This window comes from Sphaeroforma arctica, assembly GCF_001186125.1.
Source record: "Sphaeroforma arctica JP610 unplaced genomic scaffold supercont1.453, whole genome shotgun sequence".
In the NCBI taxonomy this organism is placed as follows: domain Eukaryota; class Ichthyosporea; order Ichthyophonida; genus Sphaeroforma; species Sphaeroforma arctica.
Window position 1 is genome coordinate 30906 of NW_014040105.1, and position 11805 is coordinate 42710.

General features: G+C 46.5%; 2 protein-coding genes across 2 annotated transcripts; one reads left to right on the top strand and one right to left on the bottom strand.

The window, feature by feature from the left end:
- Window positions 1–74: 74 nt before the first annotated feature.
- Window positions 75–6419, bottom strand: SARC_06378 (hypothetical protein; the record flags this gene model as incomplete). The annotated part of the gene is made up of 3 exons (XM_014299715.1): window positions 75–397; window positions 1529–1993; window positions 4034–6419. 3 exons carry the CDS (start codon window positions 6417–6419, stop codon window positions 75–77), a joined length of 3174 nt encoding a protein of 1057 aa, XP_014155190.1.
- A 452-nt stretch (window positions 6420–6871) lies between these two features.
- Window positions 6872–9268, top strand: SARC_06379 (hypothetical protein). Its single transcript, XM_014299716.1, has one exon. The coding sequence runs from the start codon at window positions 7164–7166 to the stop codon at window positions 9198–9200; it is 2037 nt and encodes a 678-aa protein (XP_014155191.1). The 5' UTR covers window positions 6872–7163; the 3' UTR covers window positions 9201–9268.
- Window positions 9269–11805: the final 2537 nt, after the last annotated feature.

Below are 11805 nucleotides of genomic sequence, written 5' to 3' on the forward strand. Positions count from 1 at the left end.
GCACACCACGGTTGCTTACATGCACACCACAGTTACTTACATGCACACCACGGTTGCTTACATGCACACCGCGGTTACATAGATGCACATCGCGATTGCATAGATGCACACCATAGATGCACACCACGGTTGCTTTCATGCACACCACAGTTACTTATATGCACACCACGGTTGCTTGCATGCACACCACGGTTGCTTACATGTACATCACGGTCACCTACATGCACACCACAGTTACTTACATGTGAAGACCGTCTCCGCCTGGGCTGGTGTAGATTCTTCATGAATGCTTCAAAGCGGCTGGTCTCGATCTTCTGTCGCGCGTTGTGGCGCTTTTCATAGGCCTCGTCCGAAGTGTCTTCACTGCTGTAGTGTTCCTGCGGTGCTGCACTGGGGTCTGCACGGGAGAGCGAGTCGATAGGGAATTCAAGGGTTATAGCTAGAATTTGAAGCATATAGATAGAATTTGACGCATGGTATGGTGCTAGGTAAATACAGGTTTCCAGTCTGGGCCAAGAAGCAACACAATAGCAAACCATCGGCAATACTTGACAATCCGAGATAACAGCTTGTGGGCGTATGGTGACAACCTAATGGAAGCATACATAGCATACATACATGGATACATGAACAGGCCTAAGTATCCTATGGATCTGCGGATGGTCAAGATCTTACGCATACGTGTGTAAGTACACGTCAATGTTTAAGAATAATCACCTGTAATGTACGTACAGATACATTGATACAGTTATAATATCAACTATGACGTATTTGGCATGTATATGGGCTTATGTATGGATACACAGACAACAAACAGAGCGGGTGTATAAACAGACACCAGCACTACTTGGTAAACAATATTGATCCCAATTCAAATCACATGCTTGAACAATTTTTTCATTCTGTACAAATCCATAGGCGTAAAAACTATATCTTCATGATAACACACGCACGCATACACACACATGATATATATATATATATATACATATATATATATACGTATATAAAACATACATACATACATATACATATACGTATACACTTTGCATATTGTATATGAATACACACACACACACACGCACGCACACACACACATATATATATACACTGACATATATATATTCATGTGTGTGTATGTACACAGACACATGTGTGTATGTACACAGACACATGTGTGCATGTACAATATATACACGTAGAAATATATATGTTTAAGAATTACATGACGGTTTTGGAGTATGCAATCAGTCAAAACTACTTCCGAATTTAACTCCAGATTTACTACCACATATGAATTATGCACAAGCGAACAGTACTTACGAACGGGTTGCTAAAACGTAAATTGCGACAGTTCAGCTGCAGAGGTCGTCTGAAATCTGCCGTACTCGTCCTTAAGTTACAAGTTGTAGAAGGCATACATATACAGAGCGGTTGCCTTGTAAACACAAAAAGACACGCACCAACACTGAAAGACAGGCTAACACGCCCATACTTAGCCTCAATAGATACACAGGTCTCACCGTACCGTTGGTTTGGAGTGATTCGGTGGACGGTCGCCAACTGGGCGTTTCAATCTCCTGGAACTCAATAGCCTGCACCCTCGTGACCATGCCTGCGGTCACGGGAATCACCACGTTGTCAATATCGTACACCTTGTGCCGTTTGAACACATTACTGTGTGAGCTCGTGCGGCGTGTACCCTTGCCGAGCACACTGGCTGTGCTATCGGTCTCCTCGGTACCTTTCTTCTTCGCATCTACACTAGTAAGGTTGGATACGCTCTTGGTGCGCTTCCGTAGCAGTCCCGATTTGTCCCGCCTTTTGCCGTCCGAGCGTTTGCGGCTCACTTTGTTTGCGGAAGAGGTCCGACTGATGGGCTTCTTTTTGATATTCGTGGTGCTGGATCTGGCTGACATCGAACCACTCTTTGTTTGGTTGCCACTATGCACTTTGCTAACCTGTTTTTTACTCAAATTTGCGTTCGCCGCAGCTGCAGGGTGGGGGAAGATACACACCACAGATATCAATAAGGGTTTAGGGTGTTAGGGAACCATGCTAAAACAAGCCATCTCGGGCTGAAAAGATTTCGCGTGAGCGTGGGAGAGAGATGAGTCTTGGCTGAAGTGAGACGAGTTCTCTTGAGACCCTCATGGTCGCGTGCCATCATAAGAATCTATTCACGGATATGCTGGCGTGCGTGTCTGTAACACCGCATAATAACACAGTGCACATCATGAGACTATCCCACAGCCACTTCTACTGCCAGCTCAGGTGCAGAGGAGACGACACTGTTTGCACAGACACATACACGAACTTCCGTGGAAGCTATAATAACTCGCGCCAGGGGCTTACTTCCCTATTGATTTGACAATGATACATAGTGTACTCCCAAATAGAACACTTCCCAGGTATATGTCAAACAGTGGTTAAAAACTAAAACTAGAACTGAATATATGAAAGGACTATGCTCCAATTCGTACTGAGCAATACTTAAACGCCATTTATATATATATATATATTATATATATATATATATATATATGTGTGTGTGTGTGTGTGTATGAGTATGTATGTACGTTTGTATGTATATGTGTGGTAGTATATATATATATATATATATAAATATATATATATACATATATATACCCACACATATACATACACATACACATATACATATACATACAAACGTACATACATACTCATACACACATATATATATATATATATAGAAAACACGTACATGTATATCTACGAAAAGCACAAAATAACACAATCAAGAGTGCATGCATTCATCGCACACTTCACTGTTACCAGATGCTAACGGGTGGTTGCATTCATATATACATACACATACACACCACATACTCTATCATACATGCACACACACACACACCATCCTCTCTACAATACACACATATAAACACACACCACCCTCTCTACCATACATGCACACACAAACAAACCACCCTTACTACCATACATACATACACATATACACCACCCGCACTACTATACACATATACAATACACACCACTTTCTCTACGTCTACCATAAATGCATAAACATACACACCACCCTCTCTACCCTACATGCATACACATACACACCACACTCTTTACCATGCATACACACACATACACACCACACTCTTTACCATGCATACACACACATACACATACACACCACTCTCTCGACCATAAATACACACACACGCGCACCACCCTCTTTACCATACATACACACACAGACACATACACACCGCACTCTTTACCATACACACACACACAGACACATATACACACGACTCTCTCTACCATACATACACACACAGACACATACACACGACTCTCTCTACCATACATACACACACAGGCACATACACACGACTCTCTCTACCATACACACACAGACACATATACACACCACTCTCTCTACCGTACACACACACACAGACACATACACACGACTCTCTCTACCGTACACACACAAACACATATACACACCACTCTCTCTACCGTACATTCACACACAGACACATACACACGACTCTCTCTACCGTACACACACAGACACATACACACCATTCTCTCTACCATACATACACACAGAGACACATACACACGACTCTCTCTACCGTACACACACAGACACATACACACCACTCTCTACCGTACATGCATACACATACACATCACCCCCTCTACCATACATACACACCATCTTCACTACCATGCACACATACGCATACATACTACCCTCTCTACCCTACATACACACCATCTTCACTGCCATGCACACATACACATACACACCACCCTCTCTGCAATGCACAGAGACACAGACACACCACCCTCTCTAATATGCACACACACACAGACAGACACGCACACAGACACACACAGAGACACATACACACCACCCTCTCTAACATGCATACACACACATACACGCATACACACATACACACATGCACACACATATCACACTCACTACCATCTCCACATACCCACGCACATAATACCATACCTTCATTGTCACGCTGTGCTCGCCACGACGACGCCAGCGGCAGGGCTGGTGCAGGGTGCAGGGTACTGCACCTAAGAAACGGGGCCGCCTCAACCACCCGGGACAGGACCGGGTGGTAGGAGGTGTCCAAGGCACTAATTTGGCGAGCTAGCCTGTTCCGTCCCAGGACGTTGACCAGTATCTCTGGCCTGCCCTTGACCCCGACCGTGTTCTCGGCCCACAGCAGGCGCGGGGTGGGCAGGACATACTCACGCAACCTGGCGCAGGTTTTGGGGTGCGTGGACCGGTCCTTGTGTGCACTGGGTTGCTTGCCCCGGCGTTTTTTGCCCGGGACCGGTCCGTCCCCACTTGGCTTTGGCCTGGCCTGCTGAGGCGGGTGGTTGAGGGTGGCCATGGGCGGCGTCTCAGTGGTGTGTGTGCCGTGCTCGCCCTGGTCGTCTGTGGCATTCTGGGTGTTGTGTGTGTGCTGCTGTATCTGCTGCTGCGGTTGCTGCGTCTGTGCATAGCCCATATCACCGGCCTGTGCCTGGCCCCCAAGGCCTAAACGATGGCCATTAAGACCAGATGCGTGTGTATGCATGCTTGCGTGTGCGTGTGTGTGTATGTGTGTATGTGTGTGTATGTGTGTATGTGTGTGCTCCAGGGGTTGCCCCCCTGCGTGCTCACAGCCCTTGTCGGCCTGGCGGGTGTATGGGATGATCTGTGCCTGGTTGTTCTTTCGTGTGCGTGTCTTGAGTTCGGTCAACGTGTCTATATGCGTGTCTACCTGAGCTATTCTTAACTCCAGCCAGCTCCACCGCCAGGCCAGGGCAGCCCTGCGCCTGAAGAACCGCCTATTCCGCGACACATGGCGGCACTCGTTCGAATTCACCACAAGCCTCCCCCGACCCGTATGTACATACCCTGACGGACCCACACGCATATCGTTGTCACTCTCGCTTTCCGATGTAGTACATTCCGTGGTTTCCCCTTCAACTGCTGGTGTCTCGTGTGCGTGTATACGATGATGCACATGCTCGCGCTGGTGATATTTGCGTGTGTGTGCGTGTTGCAGGCGTTCGACACCTTTTAACAGCTTCTGCACAGACGCACGCTTATCAAACCATAACCCATCTACATCTTCCTCCTGGGACACAGCTCCTCTCTCATGCGCTGTGCTAGTGCTCTGCACAGACTGTTTCTTCGCTGCAGTCGAGCCACTGCGATGTGTGCGTGTGTTATCATGCGTGTGCTGTGTGGTTGCTGAGGTGGCGTTTCGAGCGTCTGCACGTGTGTGTTGTGTGTGCTTGTGTACATCTGATTGTTCTGAATGATGTGGAAATTTATCAGCGTTTAAGGTGTCACTAATGGTGTCAAAGTAGCGTATTTGATCTATTAAGTGCGCTTTAACCGTAGCTATCTGTCCTATTGTCACGTCGCCGGTAACACTCGCCAGTTTGTTCTCCAAAGCCGTTTGCTTCTGCAGCAGCCTGCGTAATGTACTGCGGATGCTCTCGTGGGTGACAACGCTACTATTCCTATGCGTGTGTACTGTGTTATGGCTACTACCGTGTGTAACAGTGTCGTTATGTGTACTGTGTGTATGCGATACATGCGGTATACTTTCGTGGGCTACCACGCCGCTACGCACTACAGTGTCAGCGTCTACCCTCCCGTTGACTGAGCCGCGTGCCGTATACGCCGCCGGGAAAGCAATGTCGTGCACAGGCAAGACCTTCTCCAGCACCGATGAGCCGCTAATAATATTGATCTCCGCCCTATGGCTTGTCTCCATAGGTGCTTCGTTATAAGCGTAATTGCTATTAATCGCTTCCGCCCTATTGTGAGGCGTTTCACCCGTCGTGTGTGCATGAGTATGTCGTGTACTAGCGTTCACACGCCTGAAAACATCCGCGGCTGTGTGTGTCATGGGATGTGCCGTGAGTGTGTTGCTTCCGTATGCATGGAGTGAATTGTTAGCATAAGTGTGGCGTACATACAGAGTTTCTTCACTAGATGCACGTACACTAGGAATGTGGTTCAACATATCCTTGCCACCGTTACTATATGTGTGAGCACCAGACGTTTGTATACAAGAGTGTGCACTCGCGATATCAATACCGTTACTATTGGATGTGCGAGGTTGAGAGGGTGTCGCTGTATCGTGTATTTGCACGCCTTGTATCACGCCATAATCCGCAACAGATTCTGAGTATGAGGGTTCCGAATGTGATATCGTCCGCTGTGCTGGCTGTTGTACATGCGACTGTGCCTGCGCGTGTACGAGAAGCTGCGTGTGTGCATGTATAGGTTTTTGCGATGTAGTGTGAGAGGTGGATGTCACCGGAACTTCAGGCCTAAACACCTCCTCGCCAGTGGTCGGGGGCTTCCCCAAATTTTCCTCCATGCTTGGTTTCGTACGAGACTAGCTCAAATCAAAGGTAAGTGTAAGGAGAGAGCAAACCTATTGCATTCACTTCCATATGTTCATCTTCTTTCGTGATACATGGTCCTTTTCATGGTCCCGTATGGCCGTATATCTCGCATAGGTCTACAGATCATTGTGAGAAGCGTATCGACATACACCAAACGCCGGGCGTGTTATGGTTATAAATTTTCTATGTGCTGTACGTACCTGTACGGCATTAGAATTTTCATGGGCCTATTTCATGGCGGTTGTAAGGTTGCTTTGTACAAACTAGGTTTTTTAACGTATTTATCAAAAACATAGTTTCCGTAAAAATTCGATGAGTCAGATGACTCATATCCAAATATATTTTTACAAATAATAAATAGCAAAGCTTCTTGAACATTTAGATAAATACTGTGAATACATTGTTCGGAGGGCTGAGAGGGTCTCGGAGCCCTGTGTAAATAAATAGCACTAAAACCTGTTTATATATTTACACAGCCAGTCTGATACTTCTTTAATTTATTTGTATAGTTCTATGTTTATATAGTGGTTGGTGATGGTGAGTGTAAGGCAAAGCAATAGCTAACCCAAGGTGTGCTGGTTATATCTTCCGATGCGTTAATCAGTGTAGATGCCACAGATTCCTCTCCCAACGCAATCGATGTGAACACAGACACTGCTGATGGTCTTCCAAATGAACGTCAACTCCACAATAACAGTAAGACATCACCTGACACTATGGCCGCAACTATAGATAATAGTAATACCTTACGTGATAAAAACGTGCCAAACAGTGACATAGAATCCTACCAGGGGGCTTTAGACGCAAGTCAAGTCACTGAAAATACTGCAATTGACGAAAACAACATGTACAGTGATATAAAGTCGTTGCAAGAAACAACGGGTGCAGTATCAGATAGTGATAGGCGAACAGCAACTGAATACGGAGCACAACAAGAGGGCGCTGAACTCAGTCAGCCTAACGCCAATGATGTCTTTGCCAGCGGGTTTATTCAGTCGTTTGCATCTGCATCAGTAGGCGACAATGACACGGATTCGGGTCTGTATTACGACCGAGAGTGGCCGTCCAAGGATGAAAGTAGTTCGACTTCAGTTGGCAACACTACCAACGGAAAGTCACAGTCAAACGTCGGTAAAGAGCAGCAGAGATCGTCTGTGGCACCTACTAGCCAGTCGCCGCCAAAACGTCCTGCGACTGAAGCATCCTACAGTCACAGCACACATGTGAACGCAGCACACTACACAGACCAGGACCAGGATATGCAATGTAAGGCAACAGCGGGTGTTAGCATACGCTCGCCAATGGGAATATTTATCAGCTCTGATTCATCTGCTTCTGATCTTCATGGGGTAAGCAAAACAAAAGATGCATTAAACCCACACGCATGTACCGTCTCGGAGATGGGCTCGTTGTCTTCAGATCGTGCGGGGTCCGCAGATTCCAACCTGCATTTGGGTGAGATGTTCTCTCCTTCTTCTAATGCGAAAGAATCGGATGGAAAGACAAAACCCATACTTGTAAGAGATGGTAGTGCCTCGATGTCCAAGCTCGTGGAATCAGTCATCAACAAGGACGGTTACCTGGCAACCACACGGTCGCCCCAAGCTTCCCCTCTGGTCATATCATCGGAGGGCAACACCAACGATGGCACTGACCACGGCGCCTACCAGCCAAGTGCAAGCTCGGTACACAAGCGGTTTCCATCGCGGAAGCCAACCATACCGTACAGTGTCAGTCTACCACGCATGAGTGACGGGTTGCAGGAGATTACACTGCACCGACGGGCTACAGGCGATAGATTCGGCCTCACCCTGTCTAAGGTTGCGCATTGCTTGTATGTGGTGTGTGTACGGCCGGGCTTTCTGGCCTACCAAGCGGGTATGCGCTTTGGAGACCAGATCACGAGTATAAACGGTGTGGATACCTTTGACCTCGACGTGCGCGCAGCAACGGACCTGATCAATGGAGGCCCGCTGCCCGTAGCACCGGTTTGTGCCATTCCTCCTATCACGTCCGCAACAGGAACGGCAAAGAATGGAAACACTGGTATCAGCACTGGGAAAGACGGAAACACCACTGACGGGACGGTTAGCAGGAAACACTCTACAGACGGTGTACAAGGCGGAGGCAGGTTAGACAGAAAGCAGTCGCAGGGCGTGAACGTGCTCATGTTTTCATCCAAGCCATCCGACGCGAAGGACCAGACACAGATCGCACCACCGCAGCTCAGAGGCATGGCCCTCCCGGAGAAGTCTGGGTACCAGTACTTCAGCCGAAACAACACCTCACAGATGAATCTCGGCCCAAGTCCCCGGGCGACAGTGGCGTCTACGGAACCCACCCCAACACACTCTGCGAGCACGTCCCCTAGATCTGCCCCACCGACTATAGTGAAAGCGCCGAGTGTTAAGTATGTGAAGTGTGTGCTGGGTGTGCACTTTCAGCCGGATGTGCGCACGTGTACAGTGCCACTGTATAAGACCACGGACATCGGTATAAGTGTGAGGAAAGGGTGTGTGATCAAAGTGCTGCCTGGCTCGCCTGCAGCCACGAGTGGTATTATGAAGGGGGACGTGATCATCGATGTGAATGGCTACTGTGCTATTGGTAAGCGACGTCATGAGATATATCACATGATCAGCACAAACGACCCCGGGACGATTGTGATGATACAAGTCATGGCGGAAAGCAAGTTTGGGATCCTCACGACAGTGATGGATCCAAAGTTACTGGGTAAATTGATGTCATATTAGTAACAATTACGGAATATCTTTGATGTGTAAAATAATACATAAATGGAGTGTCTCCGCGATATAACCTGTTATACGTGCATTTGCCTTGATGTGGGACAGATACGAAACTGAGCTCCACCTGCTCGTGTAGCGTTGTGCTTTAAACTTTTGTGTGCTGCAAAGTGTTCAGGCACTACGGATTAACCTTCGTTATAAGGGCCTATCGCATAATGGCATACATACGAATAGTGTGTCCCTGACTCCCTGAGGAACTACAGGTGCAAAATATATACATGTAGTACAACCTAGAGTCTCCGTCGACACAGACACACACACACACACACAAACATACTTACACACACACGTATATATAGAATATATATATATATATATATATATATAGACTATGTATCTACACCTGACCTGTAGAATCAGCAATGTAGATGCGGTGTTGCTTTGCAAACACTTTGAGTCTTGTTGACAGGTTCTTCGTAGATGGCTTAAGTATACTGTCGAGCATACTATTTAGTTCACTATCACTACTTGTGTTTCAGAGTGTGTGCATGAGAGGTGAATGATAAAGCATGTAACCTGTTTATAGCGGTGTGTGTGTGGTGTATACATTTAGCTGCGATGACGACAGAGTCACACGGGAGTGTGTGCTTGAGATTCAGTAGCTGTCAGTCTGTGCGCATGAGAGGTGAATGATAAAGCATTCGTCCTGGAATAGCGGTGTGTGTAGGGTGTATATATGTAGCTGCGATGACGACAGAGTCACACGAGTGTGTGCAGGGTGTATATATGTAACTGTGATGACGACAGAGTCACACGAGTGTGTGTAGGGTGTATATATGTAGCTGCGATGACGACAGAGTCACACGAGTGTGTATAGGGTGTATATATGTAACTGTGATTACGACAGAGTCACACGAGTGTGTGTAGGGTGTATATATGTAGCTGCGATGACGACAGAGTCACACGAGAGTGTGCGCATGAGAGGTGAATGATAAAGCATTTGCCCTGTGTATCGCGGTGTGTGTGGTGTTTGCGTGTATGGTGTGTGCGTGGTTTGCTGAGCATGGGACTAGCGTGCAGCTATCACTGATACGGTTGCCATGCGCGAGGCATAGGTAGGCTCGCGCCAAACGCATGGGTCATGTGACCCAAGTAATAAAGCGCGCACCAGACTGTAGCGTTTAAAAGGGACCACTTTAAGCTTGTATCTACTTAGGCATAGACGATACTCTTCTGACACAACAACAACTGCGATTCAGTGAAGTGGCATTGTGGGAACAATTGGGCCAATCCACATGCTGGATTGATGGAGAGAGGGCGAATCACTTTTATTCGATATGCTTTGAGTGTAGGTTATATACGCCGCTAGTAGATCATAGATATGTGCCTGACGCCCCATCCAGGCGGAATGCCTGCTAGTTGAAGCACAGTATATGACCATGTCAGTCATAGTACCCTCTGTATGTAGTGTCCACCGTACATGTGCCGAAAGGGTTGTACGCCTACACGCACACCCATACGCGTATGTGTATACATGCATATATTGCAAGGTGGCACGTCGGAGATATCCTACGCATCGCACTTAGAGCCTTTCGTCCCTCGTCAACGGCCGTATTTACAATGAGTTGATAAAGGTGGCCAGCTCAACGTCACGTTTCGACAAACCTCCGCAATCGTGTGTGCTGTGGGAGTTATAGGCGAGCATTATAGGCAAGTGTGTCAGAAAGATGCAAGTGATATGAACAATCCATATGATATATATATATATATATATATATAATTATATATATATATATATATATATCGCTTCATGAAAGCGGTAGCAACGGCGAAGCAGGATGACTAGATACCAAACTGTATTTGTACCTCGAGATAGCATATCACACAACACCCGAAATGCAATATAGGTCGGACATACCTCAGCGTGATCTGTACTTTGTTGTAGACGTTGAACCATTCAGGGTGGTGGTCCATCCTACGAACATGAAAGAAGATGTATATCAGATTAGAATCTACTAGACCACGCGATAAACGCACAACAATCCAAATAAACAACCTCAAGGCCCCAGGTACGGCGCACATATGTATCAGAGATGTGGTGTGTGCAGATACGTAGCAGGTGTGGACTTACTTGTCAGCTTTAATGGCCACACGAGCCATGAAACCAAACGCCTCATTGAAGTCCGAGAAAAGGAACTCTTTGTAGATGGCGTCCCGGCCCTATGAATAGAGGACGACATTCCGTTCGTGAGTCGTTAGATATTATATATATATATATATAATTTAGGAAACCAATGCAATCTGAGATGCTGGCGGTGAGATTAGACATCGTTAAGGTCATGCGCGTTGGTTAGCTAGGTCATCCGCTCAGCCCACACAGTGGCAGCTTAGTTTATCATTTGATATATTCTTGCACGAAAACAGCGATATAGTACACGCAGATAACTTGCTCTTCAGATTGCATTTATATATTCGTTGTTCATATGGGCTTATCTATACGTAATATATATGAATATATTACACATGCATATATATTGTACATGTATACACATAAAAAGTATTTTTATATATATAGTGTATAAAAGCACAACTGTATACATATTTAGATAGC